Raw genomic sequence first — 21,629 nt, 5'->3', positions numbered from 1 at the left:
CGTCTGTCAGAGTAAGTTATTTACTTTCCTTATAGCACGGCATATCTGGAACTATTTCACAAGTAAAATAGCACATTATTAAATGACACCTATATTTTGTTTCATATATTCAATAATCTGTTTATAATATTTAATATCTCTCTTACCACGTATGCACAGGTAGCATATTATTATCGTAGATTTACGCAAAAAGATCAGTTTTCGAGGTGATCTTCTTAATAGTTGGTAATATACGTATGGCTGTGTATTGTCCGTAGCCAAGAGGTAATCTGAGGTCGGCATTTTCGTGACTTTCCATGTCCAATGCGTCTTGGCGCTTTTGCTGTAAAATCATCAGAAATCGCACAAGGGACCAACAAATAGTCCCTGCTCCTCCGATAGCCAGACAAATGATAAACATTACTTGCACTACAGGCATTATGACGACAGCAAACTTTATGAGAAAGGCTAAATCGTCCGGTAAGGATGTGACTACCTGTTAAAGTTAACGAAGACCTGGCTTTTAAGGTTCTTACATAACGTCAAGAATTTTTTCTAATATCAATCAGCATAAAAGTCTATAATGGGCCCTATACTCTTGTATTTTAGAATACTGCATAATCATGCATTGGATATAATTTGTATTTGACAATTGTGCAATAATCATATATTATAAATAATTATTAGAAAAATGCTTAATACTGCCCTTATAAAAATTCACATTTTAATAAATTAAATATTAATAAGATATGACTTATGTTAATTTAAATAATTTTGAGTACATTAGAATTTCAAATAAAATATATATTTTCGTAATATGTTTTTTCATGAATAATCAGCAACATAATTTTATGTATGAGTTTGATAATTAAAATTCATTGATAAAATAATTCTTTAGATGAAGAGACATTGAAAATAAAATTAATATTGCCATAATTTTATAAATTTCGTACTTACAAGATCAGTCCAGAAAAGTGGTACGGTTAAGCTATTAAAAGGTTTGATCTTAGAGTTGTATACCGTTTCTTTCATTATAAGATTTGTTTGCAGTCTCGAGTGTACATACATCGGAATTCCAATGTTCTGTGAAAATAATGAATTTTTTTTTTATTCATTATAAATTCAGATATATAATGAATGCGAGTTCACATCAGGCACATTAAAATTTTTATTACGTAATAACAGATATTATACACCTTTTATATTCTCATCAAATTCAAATTTGGTGATATTTTGATAAATATAATAAGGAAATTATTATTATTATTATTATTATTATTTATAAATCAATACAAAATTTGTGCTAATAAATAATTTTTCTAAAAAAAAATTTTTTTTTTTTTTTTTTTTTTTTTTTTAAGAATTACTAAATTTATGTAAATTAATACCGGCTGTATAATGATTATGCTTGAATGTTTCTTTGGATCGGGATTCAGTCCTTCTATACCATCGTATAACGATGGATCAGCATCGAGGAAATGAGGCAAAGAGGCTGCTGTTGGTATCTCTGAAAACAATTTATATTTTTTTCTTTCTTTTTTTTTGTAAATTTATAGATTTATTAAAATCATTTAGGCACTAAAGATTTTAACTCAAGAATTTTGTGAGTACTGAAGAATGAAATATGTAATTAGGCTTCTTTCATAGATATGAGAATAATAATATATACTGACTATAGTAACATGGCGTCAAGTTCATTAATCCCTTTTTCATACATTCTCCTTTGAAGCAGTAACACGCATTATCTGGATTTAATTCCGGTGGATCGGCAAAGTCCGCAGATAAAGTATATTGATATCCTAGTAAGCCTTCCCAATTTACCTCCTTTACAAAAACTATAGGCATAGGTCGACAAAAGGCTTTTCGATAAACTCGAAATACTGCCTTAGAATCTAGTTGGGAGGGGAAAATTGTGCCTTCTGTCACTCCGCGTATCTGATTGCATTTTGTATTTCTGTGAAATATTGAAAATAGAATTTTCAATAAATATTTCGATGAGCTAATAATGTGTGTGCGTAAGCGAATATATTTGTGTATTACGAATAATTAAATGTTGTGGGTGACTTTTGTTTAAATTATTATTTATAGAAAAAAGTAACTAACTCAGGCCGTGTTTCATTTCCTTCAATTTGCACGTATCCCCAATGAGATAATCCTGGACTGCCATTAATTGATTCGATACTCAAGTATCTATTCTCTTCGTTAATCATATCGTTGTTATTGTTAATATTCATATTTAAAAGATTTTCTCCTTCGTCATATATCTAAAAATTCAATAAATCACCATTATTACTCTTACATTTTATCAATATATTCTTAATATAAAAAACAAAAAAAAAAAAAACGACAACATTAAATTAAATAAAAGTTTCTATTTATACATTTATATTACGTATGTTTTTTAGTGTTTTCCTCGCGTGTTTTGTTTATGTCTTTATATATATTTAACTTTATAAGTAAATTAATTTTTACATGCGATTTTTATTTATTGTTTCGTAATCTACCTTTTATAACGAAGAAATATTATAATTTAGAAAGATTAATTTGATTAGCAGCTTTCAATTTATTAAATTACAGGTTTCATCGGTGATTTGTTTAAAAAAAATTATTATTCAATTATTAATCAATTTGTAAATTGTAGAAATATATCCGTATAAGTAAGTATATTAACTATTAATTTCATGTCATATATATATATATATATATATATATCCTTAATAAAACATTGTATAAAAGAAAAAACTAGCAGGTGAAGAAACTTGCAAATAGCGTATAAAAGCATGAATAATAATAATAATAATAATAATGTAATGGTTATTTTAAATACATAAAAACAAAAGGTGTAAAAACAGCGAATCAAGGTCCTTTTTTTAATAATGTATTTTCCGAATGAATAATATTGTCAATCAAATTATAATTGAAAATCATTTAATGACTGTTTATATCATCAACTTTACCTTTTATGTAGTTGAACTTGTAAATTTAATGATAATAGGCGTGTGTTATTATCATTAGAAGCACCAGAAAATTAAAGAATAAAAGTTGTTATTCGCACAATTTAATTAAAATACTTGAAGTATTAGTATCTTACATTATAATGATAAAAAAACTTACTCTATCTAGTAGACCGAACTTATGGAAATTGATGTAACTGGGGACGACAGAGCCAGCCAATTGAACTAATCGATCATCATAACCCCATAGATAATCGTAAAGAGTGACGTTTAATATAGGTTCACTACCTAAATAACTAGCTAATTGGCTAAATGAGTAATTTATAAAAAAACCAGACTTGTACAAAGCTGAAGAAATTCCCTGAAAAGCAAGATGATTATCTTTTATTAAAAATATTAGGTTTTCCATCTACTTTTATCTACTTTAATAACAGTATTATTAAAGTATATTTCTATGTGTATGAACACACATATGGGTGAACGTATAAATTTTGCTTTCCTGTATAAAATAGATTTCTACATATAATAATTGATATAGAAATAACTAATTTATGAAATAAGATAAACGTATTACAACTCTATATATTTGAATATATTCCAAGTATAAAAGTATCCTTTTGATTTATTCAATATAATATATAACACCTACACAACTGCGTGTAATATATTCATAATAAGTAATTAAAAAAAAAATTCTAATTTTGTCATACGCATTGAATTATATTTATTTTATTTAATTTCTTTTTTGCAAAAAAAAAAAGAAATTGTTAAAATGTAAAACTCACAAGTCCATATATCTATGAATTGATAATTTAACATTCAATATTAACTCGTAATTATTTATTTTAACTATTTCTGTAAATCCAAGAGCTTTTACACATTTATCTTCTAAAGTATTTTTATAAAATAACATTAATATGTTGTTTTGTATGTGATAAATTATTGATAATGTCATATGCAATTAGAAGTTAAAAGAAAATCGAATTGAGCTTAATGTAACGCTTGAAAAACTAAGAACATTATTTTAATAATTAACTATGGCCTTTTTACGAACAATAAAAATTTACTACCTCCTACTTAATATCCCTATCAATTAAATTCATTTGCCTATAAAATGCCAATAAAAATGGATCGAACAACATTAACAAAATTGTAATTTTTTTACTCACAAGCATGGGGATATTTGGCACAGTAACATAATCTTTTTCAGGTTGTCCAACTGATAAATCTGGCCTGAAAATTAGCGTTCGCTTCGGAACATATGATATCGTATTGTTATCGTTCCATGTTATATTTCCATTCTCTAAAAACTCCCTATGGAGAGGAAATTTTTATAATGTTAGCTCATTATATTATTCGTATTTGTTTATATTAATTTTTATCCCTTCAATTAATTATCATCGAGCTTCCCTATTACTACGGATTATAACTTTGTAATTTCTATTCACTATTGTTTACCAATTAATTAAAAATCATTATCATTGATATTTATAATTTCATATGAGAATTAATAATTTATTGATTTACATATAACTTTATATACACAGCCATAAGTTCAAATGTCATTTAGATTATTTATTACATTAAATTTGTAGTGAATTAGATAATAAAGATGATAAACATAAAAACATAACATAATTACTATAGATTAATAAAAACAATAATCTGAATATATTTTTAGATTTTTGATTTTTGAAAATGATGAAAGTGATAAAATTTCGATTAATTTGATAAGATTTAATATAATTTATGTAAATATTGATATAATTAATATTATTGGTGCCGTTGTATGTCAAGCTACTAATAAAATTTAAATAAAATTAAATTTCAAAACAATACAAATTTAAACTATTGTAAATTTTCTTTTATTGAAATTATAATAAATTTGAAAGACCAATGGCAAATTTTATATATACGCGTGTGCAAATAAGTTGGATTATTGAAATATTTAGGAAGTTCGAGTCTCGCGGAACTTGTAAGTTACTCTATATACAGGAAGCTTCTTACTGGTAGACATAAGGGCCGATTTCTTCTACTTTAAGTTTCTCTTCTCCATTTTGAAAAGCTTCGGCATTTGTAATATTAAATATATATACGTAGAAGAAAATATCAAGAGGTGGTTTCATCCAAAGCGTAAAAGCTAATGATCCAGGCGCCATTCTAAGTTTCTGGATAGAGAAAATGAGTCAACATATCAACATTGATTAGCAATTTTAAATTATCCATTAAGCAACCATCGTTCTTAATAATATCTATATCACTAACCATGCGAACTTAATTACGTATTATAAATTAATGATTATATTTTACTATGGATCAAATAAATAAATGTCATTCGTTAAAAATGCAATCCATTGATGGTATTAAAATGTATATCTGGCACATTAATTTTTTTTTTTTTTTTTTTTTTTTTTGTCAATATTTTCACCTTTTTTTTTTTTTTATTTTTTTTTTTTTTTTTTTTTTTTTTTTTTTTTTTTTTTTTTATTTTTTTTTTTTTTTTTTTTTTTTTTTGTCAATATTTTCACCAATATTTCAATATTTATCTGCTTTATTTATGCAATCTTTATTTCCTCTTCAATTTCATATCTTTAAAGATATGACATCAATTACAATTCCAATGAAATAAAAATTAACTTAAATAAAATGAATATTGATAAAAGCTTTACTATTGTATCTAAATGTTCTTTTTAGAAAAATTACTTTTCATAATTTTAAGACTTTATTTTTTAACAAATTACTTTAGTTACTTTGCCGATCTTTTATTTTCAATTACTTTTCCTTTTAGTGAACCCGAGTAAATGTTATCTATTTACTTACTTTATTTTATTAATTATTTATAACATATTAATTTGTATATATTATTAAAATATTATGCAATGTATTGCACACATAATTTCAGAAATGAATATTTCAATTAAATTTGTTTACTTTCTTAAGTTAATTGAAAAATTAATACTTTAAAATATAATTTTAAAAGTTTATTACACATCTTTCAATTATAGTGGTGATATCATTACTGGACGAAATTCCTTAATCAATATGAAGATAAAAAAGATTGAAACAAATTTTTAAAAAACGTAGTAATCGCACTTACAGATGCTAGCACCGTTTTCACTGGATCAATTAAAAAAATTATTAATGCTGAAATACTGCAAATAGTTCCCACAATCAATAAAACAATACATTCTGAAACAAACAATAAATTTCTGTAAAATTCTGGATACTTAATATTTTGAACTATTTTACTCAATATTTTGGAATTCGGCTACGAAAAATTATTTTTATTCAGCACTTAAAAGCTAATACATCAAATATATTGTTATAACTGTTAACAAATTTTTCGATCTTATGTATAGTAAATTGGTACATGAAGTTTCTAAATATTAATTTTTTCTATCCATATATATATATATAGACATTATTATTTTACTTTTTAAGAACCCTATATCTAACCTTTTCATTTATAAAAAATAATGCTGTAATTATACTTTAATTAATATATTATTAATAGAAAAAAAATCATCTTGATTTGATTTATTTATTTAGTGAATTTTTCGAAAACGTATTTATTAATTATATAATATATATTGAAATAGTCATTTAATTCAACATTTAAATTTTCAGAGCTTTTATTTAAATTCTTTCTCTTTTCTTTTTTTTAATATTATTTTGTTTAAAATTACATGCGAACTTTTTATATATTTAATTAATTCCATATAAATGAACATGCACTTAAGATCATTTTGTTACAAACATAATATGTTAATTTTCAAAAGAAAATAAATTAGAGTTATCGCAATTTACATAAACATCCGTAAACTAAATATATATATATATATATATATATACATATTTCATTTATAAATATGAAAAATTACATTAAGTTACATTTAGAAATTTAATGAGAATAATTTAATTCAAGCATTCATATTTTAAGAGAATTTCAGCAACAGATTAGTTACTACGTATTAAAAAACTTAAACTAATAGCTTTTTATGATACAATTTTTGATTATTATAAGCATTTTAAAGGATTTTAAATATATTGTTACGGGTACGTAAAAAATTTTACCGTAATACAATTTTATTGTAATTAATTAATAATTTTGTTAATTAATATGTTACCTAATGTAAATGCCCGTATATAGAAGCACAACGATTAATCAACTGCATACATTACCGAATTAATAAGATATTACTTTAAGTAAATGTAAATGATATAAATTAAAATTAAATATACGCTAAAAGTAATATTTATGTAATATAACATAAATTGAAAGTAAAAAATTAAAATTAATTATAATCAATTATGAGGGGGCATGAATTAATCAACATGAATTGAAATATGTTCGTACTTCTGTTGAGTGATATAAACAAACGTTAAAGCGGGTAGAATATATCTCATGAGATATATATAAAATATTTTTTTAATTTTAATATGAAGGACAATGAACTTCATATAATTTATTCGACTTATAATTATTAATAGTTTATGGCTATATAATTTTAGATAATGAGCTTTAAATTTTTTCTTCTACATTATTAAATATTAGGATGTTTCGTTATTTTGGGTAATCTGTGCGCGCGTGTGTGCGTGCGTGCGTGTGTGCGTGCGTGCGTGTGTGTGTGCGCGTTACTTTTTTGTTAGTATTATGTAAGATTTTAAAATTTGTTTATAATTTAATATCCTTGTTAATTATAATAAACTTTTAAGATTTAGAATGTTCGATAAATACCGTGATATTTCTTTTTTTATATCTTGCTCATTTTCATGTGCAATTAAAAGCAATTTTAGGAATGGTTAAGTGAGAAAAAGCTACTGCAATGCCTTGAACTTTTATTATCGTGAATGATTATTGTGCCGTGATGGCCGTTTTGTCAGCTCGACGAAATTGATGAAACAAAATGTGACTGGAGCTTAATTGAATAGATATCGCTGTATCTAAATGTAAATTAGCTCACCTTGACTCGAATGTCAAATTTACTGCGCACATTTGAGAAAATAGTGTCAGACAGCGAATAAATAATCTATTAACAATTTAAGAGATTATGTGTCGGCTAATATCACCAGTTAACTAATAATTATATCATAAATTTTCAAAAATTTTATCAAATAAATGTAATGATATTTAACACACTAACACGCACACACGACAAACTATGTATATATACATAATTTTAAAAATATGTATTTTATTTTTTATATTAGAGAATCAAACTTGTAAATTATATTTTTATTTTTTAATATGTACGTATAATGATGTGAAGTTAAATTGACGATAGAACGATTATGTATGAACAATAATTGAAAAATATTATTTTAATACATATTAACATTTTTAAATGCTTTGATAGCCGTATTGTAATGGCATGAAGAAACATACATTTTTATAATGAACTGGTAAAATAGCTTGGATAATTGAGATGAAATAATTGACTAACGGTAAGAGAACAGAAAAGCGAGCTAGGAAAATCTAGTGAAGAAAACATAATTTGCTTAAAATTGTCTTGGTGAATTATGAATGGATTTTTATGTAGAAGAATAACATTTTTTCATTGTATATTTTTACCTTTTATTTTCTTTATATTATATACAAAACTTTTAATCGTATTCGCAATCATTATTACTAAATACTTACACAAAAAAACATGCATCATCTTATTAAAATCTATTAATATTCAAAATTATTTAAACTTAATTAAAAATATCAAATATTTCCTCGACTTTAAATAGACTTATTACAGTCGTAATGTTTATAATTTGTACGTGCAACTTTTGTATTTTTTTTTTTTTTTTTTTTTTTTCGTGATAACAAAATACATGTAAATATTAAAATTAAACAAATCATCGGTGACTTATTTGATAAGTTGAATTACTTTTATTTATAAATTATTTTTATTTTAATTCGATAAAAACTGATTTGTGAATACGAAAATATTAATGTCCAAAATTATTTGTAATTCTAAGATTTTCTAACCTTAACGTTACATTAACCTTAAATTAATTCTCCTTTATAAAAAACAATTAATTTAATCTATCTCCGCGTAAAAATAATATTCAATATTAGAATGTAAGAGGTTAAATTATTATGAAAAATTAATATAAGTATAAATGCATTAAATTTTTAAATACGGAAATTTCCATTTCAAAATTCGTAAACAAAAAAAATCCACAATTCGATCTCAATTATTATACGATATTAAACATGCCTTTTATAGTTTACCTCCACACACCCATTCGCTTAACTGTTAACATGAAAAATTATTATATTTATACATTTTTCAAACTCGTTTGCAAACTTAAATGACATTAAAAACATTCAATAATATTACGCAAATTGATAATACAGTGTAAGGTAATACAGGTTTATCAAGAGCATATTTGATTAAAGTTTTCCAAAAACAAGAGCAATATGCAAAATTTTATATTACCTCTCGAATTTATGTGGATGATAGTAGAAAGAAAAATATGAAATTTGAAATTTAGTCTCTATTCAATTCAAGATCAAATGTTTTGATTTATTAATCACCGATGCTTACATTTACGGAAGCATAAAATAAAATAAGAATAACATCGTCCGCTAGTTAAGCGATGAATTAGGAATTATTTTTAAACATCATTGTTTATATGGTATTTTCATTGTTTATGTGTAGAAATATGTAAGATTATTTATTACCTACAACATTTTTCTAATTAGATTTTAGATATTAAGATTTATAAAAATATTATGATAATGATATTGATTTCATATGACTTGGTAAATTTTAGAATTTTTATCAGAAAGAGAATTTTAGAATTATATAATTGGAAAAACCAGCAATTTTTCTTTTCTCACATGCACTGAAGAGATTTTACGAGATAATACTTTATCTTTAGATTTTTTTATTTCGAAATTAGAAATAAATTTTTTATACATACTTTTTATTTGTCGAAGAAACAAAATTTAGACAAATTTTCAATTCAAACAATTTTTATGAAATATAATTGTTGCTAAGTTCAAAGATATTTCATAAGGACCAATTCCTTAAATTATATTAACTAAAAAATTTCAACATTAATACTTCTTCTTAAGTAAAAACATTTTATCAAGTTAAATTTATTTATTTTCATAGATATTATTAATTTCAATACAAAATATTATATAAAAATTTACATAATCTTTATATGTGTATATATATATATATATATATATATGTATATCAACAGTATAAATACTTCGATTGATAATTTTTCAATTAATAATGATCATTATGATACTTGGAAATAAAAGCTTTTATTTATATAGAGAAATATCACGTTTTAGTTTTTTGTTTCTTCTACCTTTTGATTTTCAAAATTTGATTTTGCATCATTTGAAATCATTTGAATATTCCAATATTATTTTCATTTCATTTATACTTACATATATATATATACAAATAATATTTGTTTGGTAACAGATATTAAAAGAATCTTCGAAATGATTTTTTTGCTTTGTTTTGTTTTTTGTTTGTTTGTTTGTTATTAGAATATAAATAAGTATAATAAAAATATGATAAAAATATAATAAAAATTAATAAATTATAATGAAAATTATGAAATGTGAAATGTTCAATCATTTCGATATATATTAATTATACAAGGATAAACTATGATTATTTTATATTAAAAAAGTAAAAAATAGTATAATAAGGTACTTCATTATAACTACATTTAGATAAAATTTAAAAATATATTATCAATGAGATCTTTTACAGGACATTTGAAAATAGGAATAACTATATAACGGTATATATAGACCGGTTTTTTGTATCAAAAATTTTTGAAATTCGTTCTTATGTATATTATGATGATTATTATAAAAATAAACATACTCGTATATAAGATTATATTTATTTAATCAAATACTTATTTGTTAAAAATTGGTACATTGTAAAAAAAATAATGATTACAGTATGTTTATGTAAAACCTGATAAAAATTGATAAGATATATGTTCTAATTAGTTAATAAAAGCAATTTATTAATTTTTATATATGAGAAATCTAGTTTACTATAATTTTATTTATTATTTTAAAAACTTGATGGCAATAATTTGATACAAAAACTTAATAACAATATACATAATTAAAAAGAACGATAAACATCTTCACAATAAATTTATAATAATTTAACAATAAGAAGAAAAAATTCGTAACAAATTAATTTATTGAATATATAAAATTATTTCTTTATATATTGAACGTATAAAATACTCCTTTATATTGAATATATAAAAAGTGTGTGACTTTATTCGATATAATGTTTTATTCATTGCCCTTGAATTCCTAAATTCTTATGAAAGAGTTCAATAGACTGAAGGCCGCTTATAGCATCATTTAATTCCATTTTTGACAATTATTAGCAAAATATATCGTTAAAAATAAAAAAGCATTAAAAACAATAATAACGGATAAAATTGATTTTAATTGCTAATTATTCATATATTCCATTATTTTCATCTTAGTCAATCGCATGATAAAGAATTGAATAATCAAATAGGTAAAAGGTTTCGATCGAAACATTATCGATTTTAAAAATATACTATATTCTTTAATCTCCATTTAATCTAATATTACGTTGAAGAAAAAATTATAATTAATTTTATTATCACAAACAATTTTCATATGAATTTTTTCATATTATAAATGTTTGTACCGTCAAATAAACTGATGATTAAAAAGTTTGAAATTATTCGCAGAATTTATTGAAACTGTGAATCAAACTACCCATTTCTATTACATATAAATCTAACATTTTTTTCTTTGTAACTATTGCCACTACACTAGGTAATGAATTTTCTTGGAAATTTTGGAATGCAATAGAAAAATGAGAGATTTGCGTTATTTTAGAATTTGAAGTAGAAATATGTTCCCACTACTTACTTTTATATTGTTGGAATTCGATGAAGGCCTTCATTACTATTTTTTATTTTATAGTTCCGGAATATATTAACCCTATCTGAAATTAGGAAAGAAGCGATTAATATCAATATATCGAATGTTTAAAATATCTACGCCATAATCGTTCAAAAATATTACTTTAATAACTGTTGAAATTATAATATAAAATATTTGGGAATTAGTAATTACATTAGATATGTTGTTTAATATTTTTAATTATTAAGTATTAATAGATTACGAAAAAATATACTAATATACATTTATGTCGTTACTTGTTCGTAAAATCAATTTTTAAAAGAAAAAATATTTTAATCAGAATATGTAAATGAGCAACTTGAATTGTAACCGAAAAAACCAAGTAATATAATAATTGTGCCCATTAGTATATAATTTATATATATATATATATATATATATATATATATATACATATATATATATATAAATATATTTAATTTTTAATTATTTTTAATTATTGTTATTATTAACAAATATTAATAATTATTGGATTTATAGATATAAATGAAGTCATTGTCATGCATCATTTTATTGTTTATAATATATTTACATTTATTTGATTTTCTGATTAGAGGTTTTGAAAAAAGATTATGAATTCAACGTTAACAACATTAAAAAATAAATGTTATTTATATAACTGCAGAGAGAAAAAAAATTTGATAATACTAAATAAATACTGCATTATAAATTTAAATAATATTCACATCTAAATATAAGTATATTTTTAATAAAATAATTATGGTCATCCAGTAATTAAAAATATTCACAATAAAAATTGATATAAAAAATAAATCTAAAATTGCAAAGAACAAATTATTGAATTATAAAGTAATTGTAAATGAACGTGTGGTATGAGCATAAGTTTCGTTATTTATAAATAATGAAAAAATATTTCAATAACATTCTCTCTCTCTATTCGCTTAAAATAGAAGACAATATATGACAGATTAAAGTATTTATTTTAAATTCAAATATATTCAGGCGAAAAAATGTTTACTAAATTGAGATTTTTAATGTAATTCGTGTTTACAAAATATTTATCAATATTATATGAATGAATAATATAATACATAATTTTAATATATATATATAAATGAAGAACTGGCTATCTACGAAATCTATATGGAATTTAATGTTGTCTTATGTATTGTAAAAAATATAAATAACAATAAGTAACGGCAGTATCAATAAATTATCTATCTTGTTAAAAGCAAAGTTGTAAGCTGATGACTTAATTTCGTTGCACCAGCCAATCGAAATTATGTCGATAGAACTTAGATAACGTATTTTGACGATTACGAAGAGAATCAATGCGGACGTCACTAAAATCGTAAAACTAAATAGGACTTGGGACGACCGGACGATGGCTTCTTGAAAAATTATGTAAGTAATTACACGCTTTGGATTATGCAAGTATTGCCAAAGCCTTGTTATGCGAGTAAGCGGTGCTTGGCGTACAATCCATTACGTTGTGCACCGATACATTTAAACCGGTTCGCATTACTCTCTCTCTCTCTCTCTCTCTCTCTCTCACACACACACACACACACACACACACACTCGCTTACTCTCACTTCTCACTCCCTCGCTCACTTACTGTCTCTCCCTCTCCCTGTCTCTCTCTCTCTCTCTCTCTCTCTCTCTCTCTCTCTCTGGATCCAAAAATCTATACATCTTCTATCTATGTACCTATAAATTCATCTTCATTCACCTATATATTCATCAATCCAAATTTCATTAAAAAAAAAAAAAAAACAAAAAAACAAAAAAAAAAAGCGAAATACGAAGAACACGAATGTATTTAAATTTATTCAGAAATAATACAATTAAAGGAAATTATTTACTTCTAAAATAAAAGTCAATGCTGAATTAAATTATTTTCAGGTAGATTACTGCTCTTTAAAAATAATAAACGGGTAAATCAAGTGTATTTTCAAGTTGCGAAATAAAAATATTCTACTACACGAAATATGCGTATAAATAGTAATATGATTTAACATATGTAAGATATGAAATTACAATATTTCTTATAAATTTTGTTTTATATGTTTCAATCATTCGAAAGTAATTCAAAGTATCGAATAAAAGAAGTAATTAAACAATGTTTATAACACTTAAATTGTTAACAATCTTTTTAAATAACTTTTAAAATTTACTTGATTAAAATAGATATTAATGTAAATGAATTTGAAGCAACTCACGTTTTAGTTGCCAAGGCATTAACGAATGTAAAATTTTTTTTTTTATTAATGAATAATTATGTATTATAAGATTTGTTCTTCCATAGTGAATATCTTCTTCAAAACTTCTTAAACAAAATTTTACGAATATATCCAAGCACATATTGTTCTATATCTTTTTATCATTTCTTATGAAAATCTTCATACAATACAATTATTTCCAAGATATTTTATAACTTTATTAAATTATCTGAATGTTTAATCAATATTTTTATAAAATCGAATTGTAATAAATTTAAATTGTTCATTTTTTCAAGAATAAATTTTTTTTATGAAATACAATGTTTGTTTACTAGGGATATCAAAATTCTAAAACATATTTTTATCAATAAATAATATCAATGATCTTTGGAAGAAAATAATTTTAATAGATAATGATAAATTTCAGTGCACCAGTGAAGATTGAAATTTTATGATAATATTAAATTATTCCACTACCTGATAAAAAAACTGATTCTACTTTTATTATTATGATCAATAATTTTTATTTATTGTTATTTTCATTTATTATTAAATATAAATATCATTGTCTATTATATTATGAATTGGTATTTTTAATTTAATAATAATTAACTTCGACAAAATTGTATATAAATTAAAGTACAATTAAATATTTTAAAATTTCAATGAAATATCATGCGAGAAAGTACATTAAAAAATATACTTAATAATTATTATACGAAAGCGCTTTCCTGAATTCGTATATACAATCGTCATTTTATTGTTCATAATAATTATTATAGCATATTTAAATAAGAAATAGAAATACAAAATAAATATAAAATTATTTAAATTATAAGATGAATAAACAACTACGTGATTATTGTATGAAATTATTTATTAAATTTACGCCTTTTCATAGAACATTATAAATCAATAAATCAATACTATAGATTGGAATTTAGCATTACAAAATACTCTTTTATCTATTTTTAGAAATTTCTATATGTTAATAAATTATTTTAAATAAATCAATAATGCTATTATTTTTTTCAGTTCCATATTATTTAATTCAAATGCTTTTTCTTTCCTATTCAATATTATATACTTTACTTTAATGTTAAACATTATTCACATAAATATTATCATTCTACTTATATGTGAAAATAGCTTTAACTAAAATGAAAATTTCAACATTTTTTTATCAATGCTTTTCATGAAAAAGCATTAGTAATTCTAGAAAATAAGTACTAGTGAAATGAATTAATCAATATTTTTAATTATAAATGTTTAATCATCAAAATATTTTTTTTACTTTTAATCTAACTTTTGTTTACAATGAAATAAATGTTTATATAAGTAATTAATACGATGATTATGTCTATAAAATTTTCATTTAATTATGCAAAAATATCTCGTTCATACAATCAAGGTTTTCAAAATGTTAACAAAATCATTAAAGATAATATAAATTTAATTCAATTTATTACACACATATGTAAAATTTATATGTGGAGCGTTTACATCGTCATAAAACTGTCTACTATAAAGTAAACAAAACATTTTAATTATTCATATGAATTTAAAATACATATATATTTTTATTTTAGTTAATTCTACTTATATTTATATATATTTTGATGTAAATAATAAAAAATCTATCGATCCATTGTGTTTCTTTAAAATATACTGTTCTAGATTGAAATTGAAATTACAAATTGTACAGAAAAAAAAATATATAATTTCAATTATATTATATATTATGAATTTCTTATTTTTCTAAATCAGTTTCAAATATCATGAAAAATGCTAATATATTATAAGTTTCGGGATAAAACGAGAAGGAAATTTTCGAAAATTATTCATATTAACTGTATGTATATTATAGAAAATTCGCTTATATTAACTTATTAGCTTATTATAACTCTTGTTATTGATTTAATTGTTATAACGCGAATACGCTAGCATTAGTTTCAGGATCTTATTAAACAAATACTGTAAATACTCTACATTCTGTATATATTTATACGTTTTCAAAAAGTTTTTAAAGATCCTATAGTAAAACTGATATTTCAATTTAAAAAATTTGTAAAGTATATATTTTTTGTATATACTTTTTTTTTAATCATTATATAGCATAATAGAGATAATGATAAACTTTTTTATTTATAAAACATTATAAGAAGCTATTCTCTTTACTACATTAATTTTGAAATTATACTTGAATAATTAACATAACATAATAAAATTAAACAACTTATAATTATATATTTCTATTGTGATTAATGTTCCTTTATTTGAAATAATTAATTAAAAATATTTGGGATAAAAGCTGATTAGGTTACGAATGGTAAAAGGATCACATATAAAATACTATTATTACATTATTTAATTTTTTTGTTATTTGCTTATTTATTCTTATCATTTATATATGAGATAAATATTGAATAAATATTGCAAAAATATTATACGATTCTTATACGATTCAAGTTAAGCATTTCCAATTATAATAAACAAAATAGTCATACACTACTTCATAGAACGTAATGTTTTATGTTATTGAATGAATATTTCACGTTTTGTTGCACTAATACCATTAAAACGTAAAAAATATTTAAAATATATATTCAGTGATTGTTTATAATGTTGTAAATAAATATAAGCGTAAATATCAAATTAAATATCAATACTCAATAAACATTTTTCTTTTTAAAAATAGTAATAAAATCATGTTCATAACGAATGAAAACAAAATTTTTAATTATTTAAATGAATAATAATTTATATATATCTATTGATATGTCCATGTAAGCAAGGACCTTATAGACCGTTAAATTGTAAAATCATTAAATTTTTTTACATAAATTTACTGCTCTTTGACGTACACTATTATATATATATAGTTACATATATATCGTATTTATAGAAAAATAATAATATTCGATTAATATGATTGTTATGATTTTTCGAATTAATAAAACAAAATCGTACATTGCATACAATTTCTTCCGAATAATTGAAATGAATGTATATGATGCTACTATCATTAATTTATAAACATTAAGCTCAACAATGAAAATTATTTGAATGCTACCCAGTGTGGCATGCAAACTAACAAAACTAATCAAATTAATAATGTGATAAACCTCAAAGAAATACAATGCAAACCTTCTTTTTACAGTCTCGTGTGGGCCAATCGCCTGACTGACGAATTGAATTATCTTTGATTTGTCAATAATTATTCACAAATCTTCTTATATATCTATTCTGCAATCATATTCTATTCATAATCATCACTGCACCAAAACAACTGTTCACTTAACGTTTAGTTATTTAATATTAATTAAATCCAGTTGAATTAAAATTAACTAAAACACTTAGGAAAGAAAAGAAGGAATCTTTCAATGAATAACAACTATTATTCCTTTTATTATAATTACGCAAATTTAATTTCAAATATTGTCTCAAAGACGCGTGCTCAGTTTACTATTTAATATTTAACAGTAAGCGTGAGTGTGTTCCCTCTCCTTGGTCCCAAAACCCCAGCCAAAGTCCGGCTCCGAGTCCGAGAGATGTCTTGCACGTTCGATCTCTTATACTTGCAGGCTCCTTCTCTCCTCTCACTCTACTCTTACGCGCGGCTCATTCGACCCTTCCTCTCTGCATATATGCAAACTAGCCTAATGGAGCAGCAATGGTCAGATCTTATACTTCTCCGGTCGCTTTTTTTTTTCTTTCAGTTTGTAGAAATAGGCTTTTTGAAAAACAAATAACAAATCGACTAATCTTTTATTTATAGAAAAATTTAAAAAAAGGAAAAAAAATTATCCATCAACGTATTTATAATCCTTTGGGTTTTTTTTTTTCTTTTTTTTTTTTAAATTCAAATGACGTTTCATTATATTCATGTAATTTATAAATTATACATTAATACATTTATATATTTTCCAATAGAATTAACATTGTGTATTCTCATAATACAAGTTAAGGTATAAACGAGCGTTCTACATGTACATACATATTTTCCTCAAATAATAATGCCACATTATGATAAATAACTAAATATTATCACAAACACATTACCATTAATATATACCACATATTAATTCAATATAACTAATTTCACATGGATTTCGTTTTACATATACAACTCACTTACTTCACGTAGGCTGTATTCTATGGATATAATTATCCACACTTCTTTGTGATATTAATATAAGAGAATGACATTTTTTTTTTATCTCATATAAAAATAGCTACATCAATCATTATAATTATTTTAAAATACGCTATCGCTTATTGAAAGTGAAGAGTTAATTTAAGAAATTAATATTATTTACTTTTGAAGCATATGCAGTGAGATGCAAGTTTCATTAACTGAAAATATTAAAGAACAGTTTAAAAATTTAAATCCTATGTCTAATATAAAAGTTGTCTCAGTTATTTTTAAATTATTTTATAATTTTGTCAACGTACAAATTAATTTCTCTTATTATATTTTATTGTACATATATTCCATTAAAAACCATTACAAAAAAATAATCCGAACGTTTATTACAAACGTAATCCGAATATATAATAGAATATTAATAACAAAGTTAATAGTTACAACACCTCGAGTAATTTTCATTTATATAACTTTTTATTAAATAAGCAACATTAAGACTGCGAAACACAAAAAAAATTAATATTAAAAATAATAGTTTATACATATATTGACGTAAATAATAATTTGAAGTTGATGTTTTTCAATAAAATTGATATTCCTTCAACTAAATAGAATATAATACAATAAATCTTTCGTAATAATATAATTCAAGTTCATCGTGATTATCGGTCAAACTCACAGCTCAGATGATCCTTCAATATATTATGTTTTGACGAGTGATCATTAAATTGTAAAAAATCAACTTTACTCGATTCGCTCAACCGAGGATAATTAAATGATTGTTGGAATATTTATTTGGTATAAATATGTAAATTTAATCTCAACTAGCAGACTTGAAGTAGAGGCTAAGACTGTCTTTGATTTATGTAGACTGATATAGGTGTCATTATATATCCATCGAAGAGTTTTATTTCATTGCTGTGATATTAACAATAACACGTTGAGCACTAGTAAATAATAGATAAAAATATTATTCAACAATAAAAACAAAAATTAAAAATAATTAATTATTTCTGAAAATTTTAATGCAAAAACAAACATCATCTAGCCTTTAAATACTTACAAAATATACAGACTAATCAAATTAATAAATAAATGTCGATATGTATGTATGTGTGTATTTATTGCCAGTAGATTATTATATGTGTGTGTCTTGCTCTATTTGTGTTGAGCGCGCTTCTATTTATAAATATAGAATTTGATACATTTTTAACATTATTCTGTATATATATATATATATATATATATATATATATATATATTTGAATTTTGATAATTTGTTTTAATATAATCTGTTATGTCTGGCCTACTATGTATTATATAAAATTTACTTAAAATTTTGATCATTTTTGTCATTATTTCATGATATTTTATGGTACGCAACATTATAATAATTCACAGTCTTTCTTATCTTTGTCATTAATTCAATTTATACCATTTTAACATATAACTTTTTTTTTTTTTTTTTTTTTAAAAAAAAAAGACATTTTTTAACGTTAATTTTTTATTTTTAATTAAATTTTTGAATCATACTTAAAAAATAACTAAATTATTAATTGTTTATAGTTTCCATATTTATATATATATTCTAAAAATTATCTATCTGGAATATTTAATTATAGTGTTTTTAAAATTTTGCAGTAAATTACTTTAAAAAAAATATGAGAATTAAGTGTATTGTACAAAAATTATTTATTAAAATTATTTTAAAACAACTTTTTTTTTATCATATTTGGTCTTGTTAATTAAATAGCCTAATAAATTCAAAATTCATAACATACCATGATTCTTGAAATATTGAAAAATAAATAACAATGTATAAATGTTAACTATAAAAAAAAAAAAGAAGAAATATAAAGAAATGATTAAAATTAATACTAACGATTACATTATCGTTATTACAAGTAATCTGTGGCAACTTTCCGATATAATATACATTAGCTTTATTATCATTGTCATACTTAATTGATATTTTCTTTATGTAAATAATTTATAAATCATTGAACTTTTTTCATTCTTCAGTTCTCTAAAATAACAAAACAAAAACAAAGCAAAAAAAAATTATGTTACAGACACGATTGTCAATATATTGACTTTAAATTAGTTATTAGAATATTTTGAAATTTCATGATAATAATAACGAATAAATAATTTATTTATATGATAATATAAAATTACGTTACATTTTCAAAAACATCGAATTTGATTTAAAAATAGTACTGTTATACTTATGGCTAATTGGAAAATCATATTCAATTTCAAAACAGACTATTGATTCGCCAAAATATATATTTAATAATAAAAAATGTCCACAACATTACAATAATCCTGTAATTCAGGCATACATCAATTTATCAATATTTCGACTTATAAATATTTCAGAATAGATGATTGACTTTATAAGGGCACTCACATCATTAATAATTATGGAAGTTCGTATAAATCGTGCGAATAGATGACAATGACTTATATTATTTCTTCCATAGCTTAACTTTGATCTCTATTTATGCATTATTCATCAAATAATTATAAAAAATTATTTCCATTTAAGTTATAAAAAAAATTTGAAAAATATTAAATATGTCGATAGAAAAATCTGTACGATTACTTCTTGCCTCAGCGTTACAAAATTAGAATTTTGAAAGCAAATCAACGGCTTTAGAAATTAAAACAATTTTCAAGTTCTCTGTCCTACAGAAGTAAGAATCGTAACAAGTGCAGGTTGGCGTAAATTCACTGATTACGTGATAAATGTTGTGGTGGTAGAGCATGTGAATGAACTGTTAAATATGAGAGAAAGGATAGAAAGAGCAGAAAAATATTTACTATGTATAGAAGGCAACCGGTATAGATGTTATTGAGTTCCCATAAATTCTGACATTTTTAAGGTAAAATATTCGACTATTTTTGTTCTCAAATTGACCCAAAGTAGTAATTTTTTTTTTTTTTTTTTTTTTTTTTTTTTTTTTTTAGTATTTAATGCAAATATTTTATTGTTGCTTTCATAATATTTATCACTTAATACACCTTTTAACATTAAAATAATAATCTATGCACTATTAGCACGAATTGTATACATTTTTATTATCTCCGAACGTATTACTACAGAAAATCTAAAATAAATTATAAACAATGTACTTACTAATTTTTGTTTAGCAACATTTAGGTACAATCCATTCATAGAATAGATATTCCGTAAACGTAATATTAAAGTATATACATGAAATAGGACAAAATTACAATTAAATTTAGTTAAAAAAAAAAAAAATAATAACAAAACGATGAAATTAAGAATAACATAACAATATACACAATTTTTTGTACTATTTTGACACGAGGCGTTCAGATACAAATAATTTACAACCTAATAAATCGAAAACAGTAGAGTTTTTCTTACAGTTGAATAT

At 22.7% G+C, this 21,629-nt stretch overlaps 1 protein-coding gene across 1 annotated transcript; it reads right to left on the bottom strand.

Annotated features, from left to right (window-relative positions):
• Window positions 1–152: 152 nt before the first annotated feature.
• On the bottom strand, window positions 153–17,414 carry LOC105365327 (scavenger receptor class B member 1). Its single transcript, XM_011503462.1, has 11 exons — window positions 17,223–17,414; window positions 11,839–11,914; window positions 6,031–6,122; window positions 4,941–5,101; window positions 4,103–4,247; window positions 3,094–3,294; window positions 2,083–2,243; window positions 1,653–1,933; window positions 1,368–1,486; window positions 937–1,062; window positions 153–475 (listed from the first exon to the last, which is right to left on the bottom strand). The coding sequence occupies exons 2-11, from the start codon at window positions 11,870–11,872 to the stop codon at window positions 182–184; spliced, it is 1,614 nt and encodes a 537-aa protein (XP_011501764.1). The 5' UTR covers window positions 11,873–11,914; window positions 17,223–17,414; the 3' UTR covers window positions 153–181.
• Between the last annotated feature and the right edge of the window lie 4,215 nt (window positions 17,415–21,629).

This window comes from Ceratosolen solmsi, unplaced genomic scaffold, assembly GCF_000503995.2.
Source record: "Ceratosolen solmsi marchali unplaced genomic scaffold, CerSol_1.0 scaffold33, whole genome shotgun sequence".
In the NCBI taxonomy this organism is placed as follows: Eukaryota; Metazoa; Arthropoda; class Insecta; order Hymenoptera; family Agaonidae; genus Ceratosolen; species Ceratosolen solmsi.
Note: the sequence above shows the minus strand (reverse complement) of the source record. Positions and strands in the feature narration are given on the sequence as shown.